At 43.3% G+C, this 25,945-nt stretch overlaps 1 protein-coding gene across 1 annotated transcript in view; it reads left to right on the forward strand.

Moving 5' to 3' along the window:
- Positions 1 to 284: 284 nt before the first annotated feature.
- The window catches only part of usp54a (ubiquitin specific peptidase 54a), a 77,054-nt gene continuing 51,393 nt past the window's right edge, over positions 285 to 25,945 (forward strand). The window contains 2 exon segments of the mRNA XM_037781653.1: positions 285 to 422; positions 20,791 to 21,695. Of these exon segments, the coding sequence (XP_037637581.1) occupies positions 21,504 to 21,695 (192 nt within the window). The 5' untranslated portion in view covers positions 285 to 422; positions 20,791 to 21,503.

A 25,945-nucleotide genomic window follows, 5' to 3' on the forward strand; every position in this document is an offset into this window, starting at 1 on the left:
ATACAGTATAGGCTAATAATATAATAGTCCCAGGGGACATGTTTCTATTTGTTATTACTTGAAGTACATTTTCCTGAGTAGCCTACATGCATTTACATTTTCAATTCAGGATTTTGACTTGTGAAAAAGAGTGTTTTATTAGTGTGGTATTAGTACAATCACTTCAGTAAAGCATCTGAACAGGCTTCTTGTGACACACACACAAGCTCACATGTTGACACAGACGCACGCGCTCATGCTCGCGCACAGTGCTGCAGGTAGTAACCCCTCCCCCCCCCCCCCCCCCCCACCCCCCCCCCTCCGTGCTGCCGCTTTAAACACAACAAGCAGCTCTTCTCTTCTCTTCTCTGCTCTGGAGCCGTGGACCAACTGTCCTCAGGTCAGCCGGGATTCATGCCTCTCCTCCGGCGCACAGGTCCCAGGTGAGCCGCTCTCAGACCTCCATGTTGCTGGTTGTTCTGTCTGCGTGTCTGTAGATTTGAACGTAGCGACCGTTATTCTCATTCACCGGCGTTAGCTACTACTACGCTGTCGGTACCGGTTACACACACGACACGCTACCGGGCTGTAAATCAACAGCCGGATTCGGTGTTTTAATGCTTTTAGCTAAACGTGAAGATGAAGTATTAAACGGTTGTAACGGAGCAGTGGTACTGGTCTGCTCTCATTGTTCTCCGTGAAGTTCTGTGGAAGTGATGTCATGTCGCTCCGCTGCCTCTCCTCTCTGTGTGGAGCAGCACTGCGCCGCCGGACTCCCTTCACATTAGCAGCGTTTTAACGCCACATCGCTTGTTAGCGACTGTTCGCATGGTCAGGACATACTTTGGTCTAGTGTGCTTGTGGTTGATTTGGCCACAAGCATCATTTAGTTTGAATGAAAACGCAACTCCTGACATTTGCTCCTGGTTTTCCTTCATCACTGTTCTGGAAGAAGGACATTGGATGATAATGATAGCAGGCGAAGCAGTTTTAAAAGTGACTTCTTTTCTTTGGAATAAGTGCTGTGAGATGGATCTAATTCCTCCCGATTTAAAGAGTGGTTCATGTGGGTTTCTAAAAGTAACTGATTTATTTTCTTAGGCGAATTAACAGTTGCATGTGAGCAAATAAACTTTAAAGTGTTACATTTGTGAACGGAGTTTGGTGTGGTGGTCGAATGACAACGTTATAAACGGGGCAAGATGCTCTGGAATCCGCTTCTGGCATTCCTGTGTGCAGACTCAAGTCTATCGTGGTTGAGAATCCAACTTGGTTATTAATAATTGTTGGTTCTGGTGTTTCAACATTAATCATCAATATACGTTTGGATTTGAGAGACTGTTTTACTACAGAGTAAAAGAACCTGTAGGTGTGGTTGGAGGAGCAGTAATGGACTCCTGTTCTGTAAATGAATGAATCAGAGTGATGCATCACTTCTCAGGGTCATTTAGGTGGAAATGGAAGATAGTGTTCTGCAGAAACTCTGAAACACTGACTGTTTTTTCAGTGTGTTTAGTTTGGTCTGTGAGTGCAGCCACTGAGCTTTAAATTAAAGGCACATTATTCAGCAGTATTCATGGGAAAATAATGTGTTGAAAGAACAGGAGGAGGAGCTCCTTCCAGTCTGGATGATTTACTGGTTATTCACTCAACTGCTGGAAGTTGCTGCTGCTGCTGCTGCTGCTGCTGCCGGGAGGAATGTGGGGAGTGAAAATTAGAACAATACATTCACAACAGGGGATGTGATGGAGGAGAAACAACGTAGAGTCTCTTGGCTTTTACAAACTGGACATTTTTGAATGTAAGACGGGCGTCACGGTGAGGACATTTTCCCACCGGTTAATTAACTTGTAACAACATCAGTGTTACTGATGACACCTTATATTTCATAAGAAAAGATGGCGGTCAATATACGAAGAGTGCTTACTTTGGTACACACACACACCTTAAGCCTAATGTTAGTGAGTGTACGGTTGAGAGTGAGTATGAAGTTATCAGTAACATTATAGCTGTGAACATAGCAGTGCAGTGTGTGTACAGTTTATTTGTCGGTGAATAAATGCTACAACTCCTCAAGACCCAAGCCAAGTTCCTGTGTCTTGCTTGCCACCTGCTGATTAAAGTGAAGGGAGTTAGTCTCAAAGCTAGTGACTACAACGGCTCAGGCTCACTTAAGGTGGGCTGACCTTTTAATGTGGACCAGCTATTCTCATTTTAGTGAGAAGCCGCTCCTCGGGGGTTTTGCTCAGCTTTTTTTTTATATATAAATATATATATTCTCATATACCGTATAGTAGCCTATCCCCAGTGAGGTTTGAAAAAGTATATACTGCTTGAATTGATTAACCGTTAATCAATATATTTCAATTATTTTTATTAAATTTTTGCAATGACCTGTTCTCTAAGTTTGTATTCAACATAATACCTTATTATCACAATTAAATGTAATGAAACAAATGTATATGTGACACAAAAAGGCAGTTTATTATTTTGGCCAGTAAAAAATATACTTGGCTGGTGGATTTTTTCATCCACCAGTCCCCTTGGCTGGTAAGTAGTCAAAAAGTGAAATGACACTGGTTTGTAGCGTCCGACTATGTGTTGATAACACAGTGCTGATATGTGGAATTTAACTAAATGGGTTTTATTTCTATAAAGAAAGCAAAACGACGGTGGCGGCTGTGGTCATATAATGTAATCGGTTAATGCCTTAACACCATGTAATACCGGTACCACCAACTCCCCTGGCAAGCCTAAAGAGGGGGGAAAGTTTAAAGATTCACGTTTTGAAATGAAGTCACAGTAGCTTCATCCATCTATGCTTTAAGTCTGTGGGTCAGCTACTGTATGATGAAGTTTCACCCCGTTTACGCGTGGTGTTCTGTATGCAACCTGTAAATGGATATCAGTGGTGGAAGAAGTACTCAGATCATTTTACTTAAGTAAAAGTAAAAATACCATAGTCAAAAAATACCCCCTTACAAGTAATAGTCCTGAATTCAAAATGTGGCTTAAAGGGACTGTTTGTAACTTCTCACACGTATAACTCATTGCTGGTCGGTGTCCCATGCGCGCTCGCGTGTGGCTACGATGTTCAGACTCAGACTCCAACACAACCAAGACCTCTTGGTTGTATCTAGTGAAGCCCGTCTGTTAAACAGTGTTGGCCGCAGTCGGAGGACGCGGGGGAGACTGTAGCTTTGGTCTCCAGGACCGGAGTCTCTGCTGTACTCTGCTCCTCTGCCTGCCTTCACTCACACACCGCGCTCCTTCTCACTAGAGAATATCTAGTGAATGTACAGTGGACGTTTGAGCAGAAATAACTGTTGCAGCTCCTCCAGACCAACAGAGGTTTCCCGTGTCTTGTGAAGTGACGGGGCTCTGCAAAGAGAAACGTTATCGTCTCCAACCAAAACTCCGGTGTCTCCCCTGTTCCCTCCGGCCGCGGTCGGGAGGCTGAAGCAGGAAAAGCCAACACTAGGATCAGCAGTGATTCATGGAGAGACCTGGTCAGCTAACATTACTGCCAAGCAGCTGAAATATAGAGTGATATTGTGATTTTAGCTGACGTGTGTTGCCTCACTGTTTTGAGCGATGCTCGTTCATCTCTATGTAGAGCGAGCGAGAGCAACAGGACGCTGACTTTCGTTGACTTAACGACCACAGGTGTCGCTGATAACAAGACATTTGTGATTCTTACATAGAGTCCTTTTAAGTAATAACAGCGAAATGTACTTTCAAAAGTAACAGTATTCAATATGTAGAATGGCTCCTTTCAGTGTGATATTATCATAGGTATTATATTAATAATTGTTTTCTATCGCTAAGAAATACATGTAAAAGCATTTAAATGTTGTAGTTTGTCATTGTGGAGCCATTTGTAGATTTGATCTACCACTGGGGCGGCTGTGGTGGAGTTAGAGTGGGTCGTCCACTAATCTAAAGGTCGGATGTTCAATCACTGGCTCCTCCAGTCTGCATGTCAAAGTGTCCTTGGGTACATCTGGCATTAAACTGCGTTCTCGTTATGGCAATTGTCTGGTATAAAGTATTTCTAAATGAATAAGTGAGAATTTAGCAAAACGTAAAGACTGTGGTTTTTACATTCATGTTTGTGTCCTAAATAAAGCAGATACTACATGTTAATCAGCTCTAGAGGTGCTGCTAGTTGTATTTTTGAACTTTGGACGGAGCCAGGCTAGCTGTTTCCACCTGCTTCCAGTTTTTATGCTAAGTTAAGCTAACCATGACCTGACTCCAGCTCTGTACTTTAACACGCAGTCTATTCTCCAACATTTTGAACTATTCCTTTAACTTTATGCCATGTGATTTTGAATACTGTAGTAAATATCACTGTCGGGATAATGCTGTGATAATGAATCCATTAGTTTCACCTCACAATCCAGTTGAACTTGATGTCCAGTTGAATTGAAATGATGATTCTGAACTCATTTCCAGTAATTTCTGCATTAACGCAACTAGCAGTTAGAGTGAAGATACTGGTATCATATGCAGCTAGAAAACCTGGTGAATCCATTGGTACCAACCATGTCATACATAAGCTAGATAACGCTCCAAACTTGTGCTAAATTTTGGCGAGAAAAAACTGGCATGGCCATTTTCAAAGGGGTCCTTTGACCTCTGACCTCCAGATATGTGACAGTTGTTGTTGCCTGTTGGGCTGCAGTTTACCTTGTTATGATTTGAGCATATTGTTTTATGTTAAATGCAGTACCTGTGAGGGTTTCTGGACAATATCTGTCATTGTTTCCTCTTAATTGATTTCCAGTAAAAATATATACATACATTTGCATAAAGTAAGCAGATAAGAGTATTAAATATTTGTCAAATCTTCCTTTAAGGTACATTTTGAACAGATGAAAAATGTGCGATTTAATTTGCGATTAAATCTCAATCAACTATGGACAGTCATGCGATTAATCACGTTTAAATATTTGAATCGACTGACAGCCCTAATAAAAAGTAAATATAAATCAATCAATTAATCAATCAAGGTTGAGGATTAAAGTTAAGGTTTTTCGGAAAACATAATTGATGTGAGTTTATATATCTTAGAGATGATGTAGAAAGACTCACCAATTGCGAGATGACATGAGAGCATCCTTTAAACCTTGCACGATTATCCAGCCCGTGTGATCAATTACTTTTCAACTCCCAGTTGTCGATGTAATGTAGTGATACTCAGCCAGGTATGGCTAACACGTTCTGCTGGGCAACAGGTCGGTAGATGTGGAGAAGTGGGTCACCTCTGTTAGCTGTTTGGCCAACTTTTCTCTCACTGAAATGTAGAACTCCGGTAGAGCTTTCTACGCAAAACATTTGGGACCAGGCAGTTCATATTTTGTGTCTTAATGAGTCTTTTGAATCCGGGCGTTTCATCTACGCTAACCGGCGTTGCGATGTAGTTGTTAACAGCGACCGTGATTTCTTTGCATTCTTGCACTTTTTTTGTCATATGGGATTGCTTTGGAAAGCGAGGAAGCCAGAGTCCTTTGCTTCTGGGCTGGTTCTGGTTGCCTTAGTTGTGTCTTTCGCTTTCTCCGGGCTCCGTCCTTCTCTCTTTGCTGCGGCTGCTTCTCTCCAGACCAAAACACGCTGGCCGCATACGTCACACACGCTCGCCCAGGAGAGAGGTCTGGATGGCCGAGGAGTCTGTGATGTGTGTGTGTTTGTCTGTGACAGGGAGCCGAGCTGTAGGAGAGAGGGAGAGAAGGAAATGCCAAAGCGAGTCTCATGCCGGCGGGGTGGCTTAAAAACATTACATGACAATTTGTTGTTCGCGATATAGTCATTTTATACACCGCGCGTGGGACAAGCCGCAATACATGGACTATATTTGGTGTATCGCCCACCCCTACTTAGGCTACATCTGTCTCTACTTCAGCGTGACATTCATCAGAAGAAGGTCTTTCTTCATCTTAGTTTCAGCCTGAATCAGAGGTCATCCTGTTGGTGTAAAAGGACCAGACTGTAACTTCACATGAACCAACCACAGCCATTGTTCACCACGGCCGAAGTGTCCTTGACTGAGTCGAGCCGTCGACTTGTCTGAGAGTCTCAGAGGGACACGACAAGAAGCTATAATTCCTCCTTTCACTGGGTGGAATTAAGTGATTGAAGTGCTCCACATTCCCAAATTCTCTTGAGTTATTTTGGTGCAGTTGCAGCTCTGAAGGACGGCTGTATATTCATGAGCTCTCCTTTTTAGTCATTAGGCCCCAAATCTTCCCCCCCAGACTGACTGCCAACGAGGTCAGCAGCAAGAAGAGCTTCAGTTCCTGCGCCCAGAAAGCTTCTTAGAAAATATTTTACTTTCGCGATTCTCTCAAGAGTTTCATAGAAATAAATGAGATTTCATTTAAGTCGCGTCCTCAGGAAACAAAAAATGGAAAGGTTTCATCTTTAAATGCACGTCCTGGCAGCAAAGAATATACCGTAAGGGTAAACGATCTAATTCTGTAAAGTTGTTTTCTCTTCCTCTTCCTCCTCCATCCTCCTCTCTACCTTCTCTGTCTGGGATTATCCACCATCATCTCATAGTATTGAGTGTTTTCTCCCTCCGTCTCCATCACACACATTTCATTTTTAGAACTATTGATGTTGATATGATGAAATAAACAGATGTTTGCTGGAGGGTGTCCTGCAGAAAACCTGACATCCTCAATTTTACATTAATGGAGCAGCTGAAATGATTAGTCGATCAATAGAAAATGAATAGGTAACTATATTTCATAATGCATTTCTTTTATGCTGTGTTACAAGAAGGAATGCGAAACATTAGAGACCCAGCTTCTTAAATGTGAGGGTTTGCTGCTGTCCAGTGTTTAATGTGATAGTACATTGATCTTTTTTGCATTTTGGTCTATTAATGGTGCAAAGCTGTCTTCATGAATGTCAAGTCACTGAAGCTCCGATGCGTTCACTGGCTTCAGTGTCTTTAGTAAATTTCACTACTGAGGACCAGTGAATGTGAACAACAGCTTGGTGGAAATGAGTCTGGAAACGGATGAAATCTGGCAGCTGTGAACTCACCTGACAGGACAGACTGAATCAGATCAATACACTGTCTGTCTGTCTGTCTGTCTGTCTGCTGCCAGACTCTGCTTCCCCATGGCTCCATCACTGCTGACTTTATCCCAGTGTTCCCAGTAGCATCCCTTCTCCTGGTAGCTCTCCTCTCAGCCCTGCAGAGTGGCTGCATGGAGCTGGAACTGAGCCAGCCCAGGGAATTAGAGGTGATTATAGCTCTGTGTGTGTGTGTGTGTGTGTGTGTGTGTGTGTGTGTGTGCGTGTGTGCGTGTGTGCGTGCGTGCGTGCGTGCGTGCGTGCGTGCGTGCGTGCGTGCGTGCGTGCGTGCGTGCGTGCGTGAGTGAGCGCGCGTGCGCGTAAAGCCTCCGTGACAGACTGGCGTTTTGTTATATAACCTATTTTACACCAAATCAGCCTCAGTGCTCACCAGGAGAGGAAGCGACCTCTGACCAGCTGAACTAATCCTGACTCCCTGATTGGTTAGTTTGCCATTCAGGTATACAGACGTCACCTGGGTCCCATTTCATTCTCAATTGTCCTTCATTTCATAGAATATTACACCAGTGGCATCTTTCCCATTACTCAGTAATATTCAGACATCATTATAACATGCAAAAGTGGTGTTAATTGTATTGAGAATAGCTGCATGGTTGTACTTTTTCATTATTTTCTGGTTCCAGCTTCTGAAATGTGACTATTTGCTGTTGTTCTTTGTCATATACTGTATGACAGTAAATTGGCCTTTTTTCCCCACAATTTTTTAAAAACATTTTATAGACTGAAAAGAATGTTCATTAATTGTGCTGCCCTAAACTTCTCTTTACACCTCGGCAGCAATCAATAAATCCAATGCTAAAAATAAATCTGGTATCTGTCGCTGTCACAGCACTGTAATAATTTGGGCCGAATGAAATGATTGGACGGGCTACCTGTCTGTCTACCTGTGCGACTCTGCCCGTGCACACATTGTGCGTCACCGTGGAGTCTTCCACAAGCTGTTAGATTGACAGCTATGAGTACTAACAATAGTCATTTTAGTTTTTTACGTTTATAATGGTATTTTTGGGGGAGTGGCTTTGAAGGGAGGCCTGAAGGGACTAATTTGACCCGCCAGATGATTTGTTACATAGAACCATCGGAGAAGCCATCTTCGTAAACTGTTTGGAAGAGGGCAGGCACTTTAAAAAAATACTTGGCAGCCATTGTTGTTTGGAACAAACAGTTGCCTCTCTGTGAAAAAAGCTCCACCAACCAGAGTTGTTGCTGTTGCACTTTAGGATTGAGGGTAGTGTTATACTTTTCCATGACATCATGAATGAAGCAGGTTTTTCTTAAAACAAGCTTGATATCATAAGGACGTGTGGGAAGGGATTTTCCCTTCCGGAACCTCACCGTTGAGCTTTTATATCCCACTATTCCCACCATAGTCTTTTTCAACACACCACTTGATTCCTGGTCTGAGTTTTGTTGCATGATAATAATGTTTTAAATTTGGGAGTGCCAGCCCACCCTTTTGACCTTTTATCATCCCATATAAATCTGGAAATCATCTTATCCCAAGTTTTATGGAGGAATCTTAATAGCGAGAGATTGAAAAAGATATCATTTTGGGAACATGTTAATATTTCTTGAGCTAAAGTCTAATGTCAAGGCTGACCATCTCTCAATGTCTCCTCTAATCAGATAATGGATCTCACTTGTGTTTTTTTTTAAATTCCAAAACTTTCCATTTACCTCTATTATATTGGAGACCTAAACTATCTGCATGGACAGACGCTTCAGTTAGGGTGAAATCACCCTTTAAAAACAGGAGCTTCTCTCATTTCCTGAAAAGTTGTCAATAGAGATTTTAGTTTGATTAGCAGGAAGCAGAGCTATCAGTCCAGTCATGTTTGTGTGCTCGTCCCAGTTATTCAGTGTGAATGTCACCAAGGGTTTTATCAAGGTCCATTTCTCTAATCCTACTGGCTCCGTAAGCCCCTAACTGCCTCTCTCTTAATCTTAATTTTACACTTATTTCCCGTTTTAATTAACATTTCACTGGTGTTGATTCGACCTTGGGACCTTAATGTGTTTCCGTAGGATATAAAAAGCTCTAATCATTCAGGAGAGAGAGGTTTTTCCTCCTCACTGCTGTGATGGGATGCCGGCTGGAAATGGCTTCTCCATGGTTCATAAATGTCATCAAGACATTTTGTCTTCATTAAGTTTCTCTCGAAGCTTTTTACACAAGTTTCTCTAACTCAGACAAAAACCCACATTCTTGTGAGATTAGGAATAGATAAATAAATAGCTAGATTTTGACTCCACATGAGGATGTGTAAAGATGATATTTTCACCACCAGTGAACTGATTCATTGTTCTTGTCTGTCAGTTGGCAGCATTTGTCTTCAGTTTTTTGTTCTTATTATTACTGTTAATGGATATAATAGGACTTCCTTTACAGTGCCTTTGTTGGGCAGTGATCTGTATCATGTGTCCAGGTGTGTTGCTAACACTTTAAAAATGGCGGTGCTAGTTTTGTGTTGCTCTGAGGTCTCAGTTTGTCTTTGCCTTGTTCCTGGTCTCCATCTCTCTCTCTACACTAAGCATTGGTCTGTTACAGGTAGGCAATGTGGCCAATAGATGTTTTTTTTCCCCCTACAAGCCTGGGTGTAATTTTAAATTTTGTAAATTTTCTTTTTAATGCAAAAAACATGACTGAAAAATCTTATATTTAGTGCCCCATTTACAAGGCTGTCCTCGTAATGCATGTTTCGAAAATACTAGGGCTGTCAATCAATTGAAATATTTAATTGCGAATTAATCACATGATTGTCCATAGTTTAATTGTGATTAATCGCACATTAATCACACATTTTTTATCTGTTCAAAATGTACCTTAAAGAGAGATTTGTCAAGTATTTAATACTCTTAATACTCGTGGGCAAATATGCTGCTTTATGCAAATGTATGTATATATTTATCACTGGAAATCAATTAACAACACAAAACAATGACAGATATGGTCCAGAAACCTTCACAGGTACTGCATTTAGCATAAAACAATATGCTCAAATTATAACACAGTAAACTGCAGCCCAACAGGCAACAACAGCTGTCAGTGTGTCAGTGTGCTGACTTGACTCTGCGTACATCCCAAAGCTCTTAATTGCATCCACGTTTCCCTCACTTGCGTCTTTTCCTTGTGTCTTAGTCCCTCCCACCAGGGAAGCATGGAGAGACGCAAGGAAAATGTGCGAGGAGAGAGGAAACGAGGAAATATGTTTTAAAGATCCCATATCATGCTCATTTTGAGGTTCATACTTGTATTTTGTGTTTCTATTAGAACATGTTTACATGCTGTTATGTTAAAAAAACACTTATTTTCCCTCATACTGTCTTCCTGAATATACCTGTATTCACCCTCTGTCTGAAACACTCCGTTTTAGTGGATTTCAACGGAATTGCAACGGAAAGGCGTTGCTAGGCAACAGTTTGGGTCCATGTTTACTTCAGCTGATATTATTTACATACACTGCAACAGGAAATAAACTGGGACACATTTAGAATGTTTACGTTTAAAACCGTGTAATGGTCTAAATATTGTATATTTGTGACATCACAAATGGATAGAAATCCTAACGGCTTGTTTCAAACGCACAATTTCTGAATACGGGCTGTGTGTATTTCTCTGTATATTGAGTGTTTTGTTAGTTTAACAGTATTTATATAGAACTTAAACCTGCTATATAATATAAAAGACATGAAAATCTCACTTTTTACAATATGGGACCCTTAAGAGAAATGAGACGTTGTTTCCTCTGAAGCGTCACGTGAAGCGACGTCCGTTTCTGATGACAGCAGCAGATGATCACAGCTGGATCAGCTGTCAGTCAGCTTTAACAGCTGTAGAGACTTTAGATGGAGTTTGTGTCTGAACTGATCTAATACTAATAAAGACACTCAGTTCTTCTCAGTAGCAGAGCAGCAGTGTTTCCTCTCTGTAGTCTGTTACCTGTTTAAAGAACACCTGCAAATGAATAACAGCTGCAGTCTGTATTTCTACTGTGGACTGAGTCCTGCTTAGAGGACCAGGAATCATCTCTACTGGAACAATATCTTTATATTATTTATTCATTATTAGCATCTGTAGTTATTCATATTCTGACAGTGAGTTCATTATTTAATAACCCAGAATATGACTATGGTGTTTTGTGAACACTGGACATTATGTATTAGGCTGAATGTTTGAGGGAAAATGTAAATGATGTAACTCATATCAAACCGACGTTCAGATATCAGCCTCATGTGACTGAATGGAAATGAGGATAAATGATGTAAAAGGTGTTTGTTGCTGACAGACAGAATCTCCTTCTCTATCGGACTTTAATAGTATCATTAATAAAAGTTAACGGGGGAAATAACAGATCATGAAAAGAAAAATCATTCTAATAAATGAAGAAAGTTATTTTAAGTCAGTTTGTCAGGTCTTATAGACCTCTCTCAGTGACAGACTGCTTCACTGGCGGTGTGGGAAGCACAGATACTGCAGGTCCTTCTGCTGTTGTTCACACCTACAGTTAACACAGATTATAACTAGATGGTGAATCAGAAGACAACTAAAATGTAAAACGTTTAATCTGTGATCTGTTTTCACTCCGGTATGAAACTCCAGTGATGTTGAGAGGTAAAGTTATCAGATCAGTCCGGTCAGCAGCAGCGTCCAATCAGTAACTGATATCCAGTAAGGGGGCGTGTCGGTTGGTAAAAGACTTTCGTGCAGGCTGCTCTCGTGTATCCTCGCTCCTCAGAGATCCCTCCTCGATCCTCAGATATCCCTCCTCGCTCCTCGGAGATCCCTCCTCGCTCCTCGGACATCCCCCCTCGCTCCTCGGAGATCCCCCCTCGCTCCTCGGAGATCCCCCCTCGAACCTCGGAAATCCCCCCTCGCTCCTCGGAGATCCCCCCTCGCTCCTCGGAGATCCCCCCTCGATCCTCGGAGATCCCCCCTCGCTCCTCGGACATCCCCCCTCGATCCTCGGAGATCCCACCTCGATCCTCCGTGCAGAAATAAGAGCTTTAAGACGGTCTTCATGATGGCGCACCAGAACAACTTCCGGTTCAAGTGAGGAGCGAGGAGCGAGGAAATGATAAATAAGAGAATTGAGATGCACCGTGTGACTTGCCCCAAACTGCATGTGATTATCATAAAGTGGACATGTCTGTAAAGGTGGGTACCCATAGAACCCATTTACATTCACATATCTAGAGGTCAGATGTCAAGGGACCCCTTTGCCATACGCTAACATTTAGCTTAAGTTTGGAGCGTTATTTATCTTCCTTTACAACAAGCTAGTATGACATGGTTGGTACTAGGGATGTTAATAATTAACCGTTTAACTGTTAACTGGCATTAAGCATTTTAACCGATTAACGCTATTGGTTAAACGGTTAGACATATTAATAATTCATTTAAAGCTAAGCAAAACTCAGAGGAGCAACTTGCCAGTTTAAAGAGAAAATCTAGTCCACCTTAACAGCCCACCTTAAGAGAGTCTGAGCCAGTGTTGCAAGATACAGGAAGTCTGGAGCTGAGCCTCCAGGAAGTGTGCCGGTCGTCGATCCCAACTTTCGTAGTGGGCAAACAGCGGTACTGCAACTTCCGTGTCCGTCGCGTGATGCCATTGGGCCCAAAAAGACTTTTCCCCATAGACTCACATTGGGAAAGAGACGTCTGTAACTCAGAGAATCATTTTTTTTTGGTGAATCAACTCCCTAGTACGAACACCTAAATAGCCCTTATTTAAAAAAATTAAGTTTTTAAAGTTGTAAAATTAACTAATAGCTGAATCCAGAGTTCTTTCCCTTCCTCCGTTCATGTGAGTGAGACCCAGTCCGAGGCTGGAGCGCAAGCCGTGACGACGGCGTGAACACAACAGTTGTCTGTTGTGCTCATACACTGCAGCTGGCGCACCGCTCCATGAGACCCACTAATCTTGTCGGTTAACGGTTAATAATCGGTTAACGAGGGTCAGTTAAAATAAAAACCCCTAATCCCTAGTTGGTACCAATGGATTCCTTAAGTTTTCTAGTTCCATATGATATCAGTATCTTCACTCTAGCTTTAAAACTGAGCCCAGTACATCCTAATCGCAAATTGCCTTAAAGCTGTAGTAGGCAGATTGGAGCAAATAAGATTAAAAAAAGTTATTTTTATAAAACGGTCGCTTTATCGTGACAGTAGTACATGAAACAAGTAACCTGAAACATCATGTCCCTCTGTGTCCTCCGGTGTCCTCCGGTGCTCCTAACGGCATCTGCAGGATTTCACAGACCGGAGGAAAACAAGCAGTAAGAGCTGATCTGGCATCAGCTGTCCAGCTTCCGTCTATGAGAGCCGGCTGTCAATCACTCGCGAACTCCGACCAAACGGTCAAATTAGGCAGCGCTGATCAAATATGAATCAGTATTCTGTTACTGTAATGCCTATTTCTCGCCTCGAATGTTTTCAGAATCATCTTGTAGTGCACAGTTTAGCTGTTAAATGAGAAAGTTTGTGACCCGGCATCCATGTTGAGATCAGTTGAGGAAATACCAAGCACCGCTCACATGGCCGGAGCACAGCCAATAGGAACGCTCTCTCTCTCTGAAATGACCCGTGATTGGGCATTTATTATCGTGGTAACTCTGACAGCCCTTAAAAACACATGTTATTTCATCCAACTATAGGCTGTCAGTGCCACCAGTTGCTTTCAGCACAGAGAGTATAATTCATCCGCTCCCACTGTTGGTACTGAATCTGTTTGGGTTATGGACTGTTGGCACGACAAAACAAGACATATGAAGATATCTACATGGACATTTTGGACATTTGTTTGCTCTTTTCTAGCAATTTATAAGTTTAATGATTCATTGATTTTAGAGCTGCAACGTTAATCAAATGACTGTATTTGGAAACTCAAATTTTTTTTTCAAGCAAAATTACCAAAAACTCTTTAATTCCAGCTTCTCAGTTATGAGGATTTGCTGTTTTTTGTCTTCTTGTTTTTGTCTTGTATGATTAGCTATTAGAATTGTTGCTTGTTGGTCGGACAAAACAAGCTGTATGAAGATATCAACTTGTGCTTAAGTTAATTAAAATGGGTATATTTTACAGTTTTTTGACATTTTACTGACCAAACAAAAATAATCGACACATTAATCGTTAGTGATATAATACACTCGTTGGAACCAGTGAATTTTGGTTGAAAAATGATTTGAATGATTTGAAAGATGAGACCTAATCAATTATCGGAAGAGTTGCAGATTTATTTTGTTGTTTGACTGATCGTGTCAGCTCTGTATTAATAAATTTTTCTATTAATGTCTGACAGAAGTATTAAACCTAAACTTTAAAGTTTTAAGTTTAAGAACTTAAACTTTATTACAGTTATCATATACATAGAGGTAAATACATGAAATTGGGCCTCTGCATTAAGCCATCCTAAATATGTAGGATCAGTGGGCTGCTGTAGAGCGACCGGGGAGCAACTTTGGGTTCAGTGTCTCGCTCAAGGACACTTTGACATGCGGACAGGAGGAGCTGGGGGTCCAACTGCCAACCTTTGTGGTTAGAGGACGACCATCTCGACACAGCCACAGCCACCCCCTCACAATATTTCTAGGCTTTAGTTTTAGTTGGTTGGTTTGTGTATAAAAGGAAAAATATATAATTTTTTTTCTTGCTAAATAAATGAATCAATTGAGGACGTGTTCTTCTTAAAGGTCACCTTTTATGCAAAATGCACTTTTCCATGTCTTTTAAACATCAATATCTGTCCCCAGTGTGTCTACAGGTCACCATAGTATCATAAAAGACCATCCTCTCTCTTTTCCTCCTGCTCCATCTCGCTGAGCAGCACTTCCTTACTTTGGTGATGTCGGTGATATTTTTCAGGCCATATAAGGGTTTCCTGGTGGAACGTTAGAACAATGGAGAACCTCCAGCTAGGTGACCCCGCCCACAGAGTGACTCTCTCGCTTCCACTTCGTAACTATAAGCAAAGCATGCTCCTACTTCTGTTAGTCTGCAAGAACCAGCAGAACAGTCTTCATGTACTCCCATCATCTGAGATAAATATAACATGTTCTTTCACAAAGGCTTTATGTAATTACACTGTTTCAACAGGTGATATGAAACATTAATTTGATGTCATGCATAGAAGAGTACAGGTAGTAAATAGTGACTGTAAGCAACACAACACATTTCTGTTTCACAGTCAAACTTTATTTGAGTAAACAGATGACAATATTAATTATACACAGCATTTTTAATTCCACCTTCAGTTATGTTGACAGACAGGATAAAGTCTTTGAGCTACGGTAAACTACGGTGAGTGTAACGTTAACCGGCCTGTAGTCATGGTAACACAGAGACAGCTCCTACAGTAACTAATACACCATTACTCTGATTACTTTACTACGTTTATCAGCTGTCTTTTACCAAAAATAATGAACTGACTACTGTTTCACATCTTCTATTTTCCACCCTGATGTTTGCTGTGTTTACACACCGTCACATGTAGCTACATGCTAACATGTTAGCTCTGTAATGTAGCTACATGCTAACATGTTAGCTCTGTAATGTAGCTACATGCTAACATGTTAGCTCTGTATCTCCCATGTAAATAGAACTATCTGCTCTCCTCTGGGATGCTTCTGTCGGTCATTTCTCACAGATGGACCTGTAAAGAAAAACGTAAAACAGAGTGTATGTTTACGGTTTACAGAGTTTATGCAGAATGTAAATACTGAGCTAACTAACAGAGCTATAAAGTAGCATATTTACCGGAGCAAAACCGTCAGGAAAACCTGGAATCTTGGCTGCAGATTTCTCTAATTTCAAATTTCTCGCAGATTTCGGATCAGATTCCTCCGGTAACGTGCGCTGTGTGAAGTTTCTGGTTTATAAACTTTTAAGTAGTTTATATGTGAAACTCTTCCTGCTCCCTGCTTCTCTCTAGCTCAGGGGGAGCTGCAGGGAGGGGGAGAGAGTGACGCTGTGTTGAGGGCGTTTGATTGACAGCAGAGACCAGGACACGCTGACCAATCAGAGCAGACTGGGAGGAGACAGGCTCTGATTCAGGGTTTTTCAGACAGAGGGTGAAAGAGGCTTCACGCAGGCAGACAGTATGAGAAGAGTAAAGAGTTTTTTGAACATTACAGCATGTAAACATGTTCTAGTACAATATTAAAATACATCTATGAACCTGGAAATGAGCATAATATGAGACCTTTAAGCACGGGTCTAGATTTGGTCTAAACTCAGATAGTAGCCCACTTCCTGTTGGTGGCTGCTGCTTCTTGCTTTTGAAGGCTGTTTGATCTGAGGCCCTGTATTACGAAGCAGGATTTACGGTTATGGAGGTAACTTCAGGGTTAACTCTGGGTTTTCCGTACTACGAAGCTGGTTCACTTCTTATCGAGGTAGATCACCATGGTTACTTATGCTGAACGGCTAACCTGCTCCGGAGCAGGTTATGTTCCAGATAAGAGATCAACTCATATGAAAGCACCTCCTACTGACCAATCAGAGCTGAATGCTGTGATTGTATGATAATATCACACACATATGAAGAAGTTACGGTCACAATGCAGGCTTAAATTAACATAGTTTAAACTGAAAAATGCAGGAAGGACAGCTGGATTTATGTTGTGGGTGTTTACCACTTTGATTCATATTTTTTTTATTTATATTTTTTAACTTCCTCTTGAGTCCTTTTCACACCGACACAGAGGGGGGACGCAGATGAAAGGATGTTTAAATAGTCATAGACAGCACACAGCACTCACAGAGTACAAAAAAGAGTAATCCATTAATCTATTACACTCTTAAACACTATTTATATTTAGACGACTATATCTGACTTTTGAGTGTTCCGTTAAATTAATAAGTCTGTTAATTTACGCATTCACACATCGGGAGTTTTTTATTTTGCCAGCTGTTCTTCCTGCATTTAGCAGCTTCAACTGTGTTACTTTTAGTCCGGATTATGTGTTTAACTTCTTCGTATTTGTCTAATATAGTTTCTTCCTTTGTATAATGTGCCGCTCTGCCTGTCTGTCAGTAGACTTGTCCATGTCTGTGATTGGTCAGATGCGGCAAACACCTCCTCGTTCATGTGAACGCGCTCACAACCAGACTGAGAAACCCTGGGTTGATTTACCGAGTTGATAACCAGCGTCGTAGAACCGTTTAGCGAGATCTGGTTTGTTAGGGTTAGTGAAGCCAGATAACGAGAAGATACCCTGGGTATGTTGAACTCGCTTTGTAGTACAGGCGTCTGTTGTTGTTGTGGTTTGTTATCATCTCACAGAGAATAAACAGACAAACAACAAGTTTAACACAAAAACATCAGTCAGGTACACTGCTGCTTCTGCTTTAGACTGCTGACCTGCTGCAATTAACAAAACTAATGTTGTTAATGGAAGAGCAGCAGACAGAACAGATAGACATTAACTCACACACACACACACACACACACACACACACACACACACACACACACACACACACAGACAGTCTAATCCTATGCAGACAGACGGAGTCTGATCAGGCTAATCCCTCCTCACCTCCCTCTGCTCTGACCGGCAGTTTACCTCACTCACACACTGACTACATACTTACATAACACACGCACACACACACACACACACACACACACACACACACACACACCCTTTCTTACTTCTCTCACTCTGCGTTGATTCATTTATGAAAGTACTTACAGTATATATATTTACTGCAGAGCTAAAATGAGGTAGAGTTTGACATGAAAAAGTTGTGAAAGCTTTAAAGAAGAAGCAGAGACTGTTTGAGTCTTTTTTTTGGAGGTTTGCAGAGCATCATGTGAGTTGTGACCGGTTTGTTTTCACGTTCAAGCTGACAGCTTGAGAAAAGGTTAAAGGTTTACTGTAGCATTGTCTCGAACCTTTTGACATGTGTGTTCATGCATGTATTTCACGTGAATCATTTTCACACTGTGAGATATTCTGATGGTTCAAATGGTTGTAATGTAAACCTGATGAGAGGTTTCACAATTCAAGACTTCAGCACAAATGTTGCTGCTCTGCTGTCAGTTTACTGCCTGGATCCTCCTCCTCGCTCCTCGCTCCTCGCTCCTCGCTCCTCGCTCCTCCGGCTGTGACCTGGAAATCGATCTCAGCGCTCCCTCTTGAAGACGTCCCAATTCCTAAAATGCATCTCGAGGAGCGAGGATCGAGAACCGGGGAGGCTTTCCAGAGGAGCCATGAGCGAGGATACACCAGTGTATCGTCCAGTGTGTCCTCCACGGAAGTTGTTTACCGACCGACACGCCCCCTTATTGGATATCAGTTATTGATTGGACGCTGCGCCGATCGGACTGATCTGATACAGACATCATCACTGGAGTTTTATACCGGAGTGAAGACAGATCACAGATTAAACATTTTATAGTCTAGTTGTCTTCTGATTCACCATCTAGTTATAATCTGTGTTAACTGTAGGTGTGAACAACAGACGGACCATGTTGATGGTAAAGAGTTCCAGCAGCAGAAGGAACTGCAGTAGCTCAGTTTCACACACTGCAGCTGAAGTAGCCTGTCACTGAAAGAGCTTTCAGAAGAAAAGCCCGTCACATGTTTCTAAAAACATATTTCCTCGCCGCCTCTCTACTCGAGTCTTTTCCTCGCCTCCTCCGCTCGCGTCTCCCGGGACTAAGACGCGAGGAGAGGAGTCGAGGAATCAAGCCGTATAAAATGACAAATGGGAAAGGCCCTGTGTGTGTGTGTGTGTGTGTGTGTGTGTGTGTGTGTGTGTGTGTGTGTGTGTGTGTGTGTGTGTGTGTGTGTGTGTGTGTGTGTGTGTGTGTGTGTGTGTGTGTGTGTGTGTGTGTGTGTGTGTGTGTGTGCGTGCGTGCGTGCGTGCGTGCGTGCGTGCGTGCGTGCGTGCGTGCGTGCGTGCGTGCGTGCGTGCGTGCGTGCGTGCGTGCGTGCGTGCGTGCGTGCGTGCGTGCGTGCGTGCGTGCGTGCGTGCGTGTGTAGTGACATATCCCTGATCTCACACACATACATGTTCAGAAGCACATACAGTATCTGAAGTGCGTTTTTAATCCTGCATGCACTTAAAAAGTTATTCTTTCTTTTTACATTATTTTGAATTTGTTGTTTTATTTGCACTCTTTCACACTTTTTATTGCAGCTGCTTCATAACAATTTCCCTCAGGATAGATCAAGTTTTTCCATCTCTGACATACTTTATAGATTTGCGTTTGTGTCCTGTTAAAGTCTGTCTGGTTTACATTCATTCAATGTGTGTGTTTTGTATTAAGTGTCATAAAAAGCCCTGAGGTCTTTGGCAGCACAAGTAGACAGTCAGCACAATAAAACCACTGCGAGACAGAAAGCGAGGTACAGACAGAATGAGATGAGAGAGAAACGCAGGAAAGGCTGTAAATGCTCCTGACTGTTAATGTGACAGCAGTGTGAAGAAGAGGAGGAGGAGGAGAAGGGTTTCCTCCATCTGCAGAAGCCTTAAATTATCTCAATATAAAGTCTCAGAATAGATTTAAAGGCCTTGAATCATTTATTACATTCCTCTTATTCAGTTTTATAGTTCCACAACTTTCATCAGCATGCAGCTTATTAAACAGCTTTGTTTTTAATTGAATGTCTAATACTATGCCAGGTCGAGATGCAAAGCTCTTACACCATAGCCACAGAAAACACTATTAAACAAATTTAATATTTTGAGTCTTACTTACTCACTAACCTACGTAAATGCGTTTTGCTAACGGCTGAGTGGGCGTTAAAGGGATTGTTTGTAACTTCTTACACGTATAAATCATTGCTGGTCAGTGTCCCATGCGCGCTCTGTGGCTTCAGACTCCAACACAAACTACAGTGAAGCACCAAAACCTCTTGGTTGTATCTAGTGAAGCCCGTCTGTTAAACAGTGTTGGCCGCGGTCGGAGGACGCGGTGGAGACCGTAGCTTTGGTCTCCAGGACCGGAGTCTCTGCTGTACTCTGCTCCTCTGCCTGCCTGCCTTCACTCACACACCGCGCTCATTCTCACTCTTTCGCTCCACTCTCACGTGCATGCGCGCACACTCTACACTGCAGAAGAGTTAGTTTAGCTCTGAGAATATCTAGTGAATGTACAGTGGACGTTTGTGCAGAAATAACTGCTGCAGCTCCTCCAGACCAACAGAGGTTTTCCGTGTCTTGTGAAGTGACGGGGCTCCGCAGAGAGAAACGTTATTGTCTCCGACCAAAACTCCGGTGTCTCCCCTGTTCCCTCCGGCCGCGGTCGGGAGGCTGAGGCAGGAAAAGCCAACACTAGGATCAGCATTGATTCATGGAGAGACCTTCGTCTGGTCAGCTAACATTACTGCCAAGCAGCTGAAATATAGAGTGATATTGTGGTTTTAGCTGACGTGTGTTGCCTCACTGTTTTGAGCAATGCTCGTTCATGTCTATGTAGAGCGAGCACAAGCGCGAGCAACAGGACGCTGACTTTCGTTGACTTAACGGCCACAGGTGTCGCTGTTAACAAGACATTTCTGATTCTTACAAACAGTCCCTTTAAAGAGGTCTTAAAATGTATATTTAGTGAATTCTGCAGAAACTCTGCTGGTGTGAAATGAACTGCATCAGCTCAACAGTAGATCAATCCCTGAGCTGTGATGACAGTCTAACAGAATCTCAATGTTGTTTTTCCTCAAAGCAGAACCATCTCAAACTCTGTCCTTCTTCTGCAGATCCGTCCTTAGCCTCTGACCTGTGACCGCCCCCCCTCTGACCTTTTCTATTGGTTCTAGTTGTGGTGAGGATGATGGTGAAGAGCAGGATGAGGTGCAGTCACGGCTCAGCTGCACGTGTTTCCATGTGAAAGGAGGGCAAAGGTTGTCGCACCTGCAATACATTGATGCGGAGAGGGATGAGTCCTTGAAAGCTTTGGAATATAAAGAAGAGGACCTTTGGAATTTCTTGAAATTGGTGGCATAAAGAATATCAACTGTTGACATTTCACACAGAGGATACAGCATATTTATTATCTTCTGAAAACCGTTGGAATTTCTGGAGATACAGAACTCCTGGATATCCTTGAATCTTTTTATCATTTATCGCAATTCTTGGAATTTAAAAATGCAGAAGAAATCAGTTCAAGTTTAAGAACATTAAACTGTAAATCTATTACTCAAGGAATTTATTTGGATTCAGTTTTTTTGGAGCAAAGTTATTTTTTTTCCTGCTCAAACTTTCCCACAGATTATTTTTGCTTCCCTCTTCTTGCTCTTGTTCCATCCTGTTGTTAGGAGTCTTCATCATATTTTGACTTTCAACCTCCCCTCGGCCGGAGGACATGGCTCTGTCTCCTTCGATACGAGAACGGACGACAGGAAGCTGACTCCTGCTGGGAGCGAGGCCGAGAGACAAACAAGGAGAGAGAGAAGAAGAGAGAGCAGGGAAGATGTCGTGGAAGAGGAACTATTTTGCATCAGGTGGAGGAGGTGGAGGTGGAAACGGGGCCGGTGGCAGCGGCAGTGGTGTTGTTGCGATGCAAGGGATGTTGACGCCTCGCACCATGACGTCCATCGCTCCCAGTAAAGGGCTGAGCAATGAACCGGGACAGAACAGCTGCTTCCTGAACAGCGCCCTGCAGGTACACACACACTTTCTGTCAATTTCTTTCTCTCTCGACTTCCCTCTTTCACGCACACACATACACCACCTTTCTGTCTGACCTTTGACCCCTGTTGTGAGACCCGTGTTCAGTGAAAACATGTACTGACCTCTGACAAGAAGGTCAGTGTACCTGTTGTAGAGCGTGCCTGCTGAATTACCCTCTCAGGACCGGGGAGTCTACAGTGTGTTTGAAGACATGAAATATCATTTGGTTAGATAAATTAGGGCTGAAATTTTAGATAATTTACATTATTGATTAATCTGCTGATTTAGAGCTGAAAAAATCAACAGAAAATGAATTGGCTATTTCAATAATCAATTATTTAAGTGATTGATCGAGAAAAAATGCCTTTGGGATTGATGTTAATTGAATAAACAAGACTCCAAACCGAGTATATGTCTGGACCGTGTACGGTCAGTCTGTCAATTTGTGGCTAAACTGTTCTACAACTACTCAGTGGTCATCTCTATAATGTTAAATCCAGTGGTACACGTCCACCTGGTCCAGCGAGGACACTAGGGGACGCGCTGCTCCACTCGAGTGGTTGTTCAAGCGGTGACGTACCCTCTGGTGGAATGCTCCTGATTGGTCCCTGGTTTTCTGCTTGTTGTTTCAAACAGGAAACAACATGGTGGTCTGCTCGTAAACTTTCTGTTGTTCCGTCTAAACAATCCAAATAGGCTATGCTATTGCTAAATCTGGTTTTAGAACTAGATCACCTAGTTTGACAGCTTGGTCCAAGTTTCGTGAGCCGGACGTGTTGTGCTGGACGGGCTCATTTGCATAAAAGACTGTTCCCGCCTTTTCATTTTGAAAGAGCAACGGCCAATGAGGAAACTCCAACACTCGGCCGACCAATCGTGTAACTTCATCACTCAGTCAGTCGCTCAGTGACTTGCGTTTGCCAGTCCCCTTGCGTTTGTAGGACTGGCCCTCTGTGGTCCAGCCAAAAATGTGAAAAAAAGACAACACCTTGGACTGGAAAACTGTGACGGACATTTTCACTATTTTCTCACATTTTATATACAAAAAAATGATAAATGAATTGGAAAAAGGAAAAAGTTCCCGCTCAGCTACAGCACCACAGAGAGAGAGTTGTGTACAAGATAAGGGCAGTGTGTCGGCGTCGCTTCACCGTTGTAGGTGATGTGAATGGAAACACATCAAACACGGATCTTATGATTCACAGCATAAGAGATGCTTTTCAGTTTTTTAGCCTATATTGTGACCTGTTGCCTTTTGGGAAAGTGTTTGTTCAGTGTTCATACAGCAGTGGAGGCTGGTCCATAGAGGCAGAGGAGGTTGCTCCTCCTCTATTTTTTGAGAGGCAAGAAGGAGATCAAAATATAAAAAAGAGTAATTGGTTGAAATAAACCATTACCAAATCTCAGTATCATTTATAAAATCATTTTTCTCTCCTCTTATTTAAATCGTGATTAAAATGCATCAACAGCGCCCCTGCAGGGCAGAGGGGATAAAGCAGCCTGTGTGTGAAGTGGTTGTGGTATCGAGGGGGGGTAAGGGAGGTCAAGCACCCTCCGTCCTCCCTTGGGGCGGGACCTCTCCTATCAACTCAATGCATTTAATTTTTTTCATGCTTGTCTCTGATTGGCCAAGACACGTCAAATGATGCTCCATGGGAGGAGAACCTCCCTTAGCTGGTTACCAATCAACAACCAGCAGAGTACATGATTGACAGCGGGTTGGTCCAATGAGGATGTCCAGATGTCCTCTTCAGTCTCTACCACTGTATGTACCTGATGAACTGGCAGTAAACTATCAGACAGCAGCTTATCAGGAAATGAATTATAACGTGTAAATTGTGAACTTCTTTTAAACACATAACAAAACAAATCCTTTTTATTGAGACCTTTTTATCGAGCTGTAGCTAGCTGCTAGTGTTAGCTAACGCAACAGTTAGCTTGTTGTAGCAGCCCTGAAGGACGCGGTGCACCAGTCTGTCGCGGCACTAGAAGCCTGCCTGTAAACCCGTACAGCGGTCCGTTGCACCGGAATCCAGAGCAGCGAGTCAGACCGCTGGCTGCACGCCACCGTAGTCCTGCCGTGGGTCAGTCCGGACAGCTGAGCGAGGGTCGGGGCTGCCTGGGGTCAAGGTCTTTGGAAGGAGGCTGGGTCATGGGTGGACATGGGTCTTGGGGTACGGGGTATAACACATGCGCGGTGTGACTGAAGCTGCGGTCGTGCGTTGCAATTGGCTCAATTTCAGCGAGTGCAGACCAGATTTTACTGCGCGTGTGTTGTATCCCCAAAGATATGACGTGTTGATGAAGCGTGACCCAGCCTCCTTTCCATAGGCCTTGCCCGGGGCGCGCTGCAGGAGTTGAACCCCGCCGGGGAGTGGATGGAGAGAGCTCCGCTCGCTGCTCGGTCCTCGCCGTCAGCTGTCCGGGCTGGACTCACAGCAGAGCTACGGAGACGCGGCGGCCCAACGTGCTGCTCTGGATCTCGGTGTGGGCAACAGACTGCTGTACGGGCAGTTTACAGACAGGCTTCTGTATTACACTGTAATACAGAAGTGTTTGAAATGTTCCTTGTAGGGATGCACCGATACCACTTTTTTCAGACCGAGTACAAGTACTAAGTACATGTATTATTTACCACATTATTTGGGTACTCGCCGATACCGAGTACCTCTAGAGTACTTCTCTGTGCCTAAAGACCCTCGTTAACAGCCAGCTGCAGGGTGTGAGTGACACACGGCAGGCTGGAGAGTCCCGCATATGAGGCGGTGCGCCGCAACCGGCTCTTGGTCAGCTTGAAAAGGCTCGGGGTGAAGGTGCTTCCCGGGGCCGTGGACAAAGTGTCACCGGGCGGACTGTCCTCAGTGTGCCCCAATCGCGTCGTGCCCCCAGGGCGGGGCTCGGCCCACGTAGGGGTCTGCGGCGATGTCTGCAACCCACCCGACCCGTCTTGAAACACGGACCAAGGAGTCTAATGCACGCGCGAGTCAGAGGGTGTAAGCACAACTCCGTGGCGCAATGAAAGTGAGGGTTGGCACGCGGCAGCTGAGGAGGGATCCCGGCCCCGCAGGGAGGTGGAGCGTGAGCGCGTGCGATAGGACCTAAAAGATGGTGACGACAGGCCGTAAAGTGGTATCGGTGCCGTTTTATCGGAGCCATTTTGCGAGTACGAGTACATGAGCACAGTATCGGATCCGATACTGGTATCGGTATTGGTGCATCCCTAGTTCCTTGAAATATGAAAATAGCCAGAAATTTGTTTACCAAAGTTGCCAGTGGGCAAAATGCTCCGTCAGTCCCCAGCAAGAGGATTTTGTCTGTCTTGACCCTTGACCCCTCTTCAAAATGAATGAAAACCAACAGATCCTCATGCCTTTGTTTTACAGCTGCTATCATGGCTGCAGACTCTTAATGACTTGTGCATTAATGGCCTTATTTTGTGCGTCAGTCTTACTCAGCAATACTGTGGCTGAATACATCCACTGTAGACGCCGACAGAAAGCTCAGTTCCACCACATTGCCTTAGAGCCAGTCAATCAATGAGCACTGTGGTTGGTAAACAGCAGTCAGACAGATGACTCCACTATCCATATAACAACCAGTTTGATAACCTCCTCCATACTTATGGGAGCCTCTAATGAGCCTCCTCCAGGCCTCTAACACCTCCCAGACTGCACGTTGCACTTATTTATGACTCAGCTTTTTAAAGGGGAGGTGGAGGAGGAGGTGTGTTGTCTGCCTCAACAATAAGAGCTCAGACAGTGTGAGAGCAGTAATTATTGGTGTTTAAACGGAGGCTGACTCATTAACCCTGCAGGGTGGGGCTGCTGCTGAAATGACAGACTGGGCTGAGGAGGAAACACTCATTACATCGTTTAACTGAAGCTTAGTAGTGTAAGCTCAGCAGCAACATTACACACAGCCAGAGGTCAGAGGTCACCGCACACAGACATCACGGCGTCTTCTGTCATCAGAAAAACCCTTAAACCGTTTAACGTTGTAATCCTTAAATGGGAACCGATTTTCCATCTCAGTGATGTTTCCAGGTGTTTGAAGTTCTACTGTATATGTTTTAAAATTAGTATAACGCCTTTAGTTTTTTCCAGAGGAGTCAGCGTTGGTTGGGTCTGAAGACTACAAGTTTGAAAAGTAAAAATCTCAGAAGGTGTTGAGTTAGAAAGAAGTGATCTTACCAGACCTCTGTAGCCCACTGCTCATCTCTGCTGCAGGCAAGAGGCTCCAGGC

This window comes from Sebastes umbrosus, chromosome 10 (genome assembly GCF_015220745.1).
Source record: "Sebastes umbrosus isolate fSebUmb1 chromosome 10, fSebUmb1.pri, whole genome shotgun sequence".
Lineage (NCBI taxonomy): Eukaryota > Metazoa > Chordata > Actinopteri > Perciformes > Sebastidae > Sebastes > Sebastes umbrosus.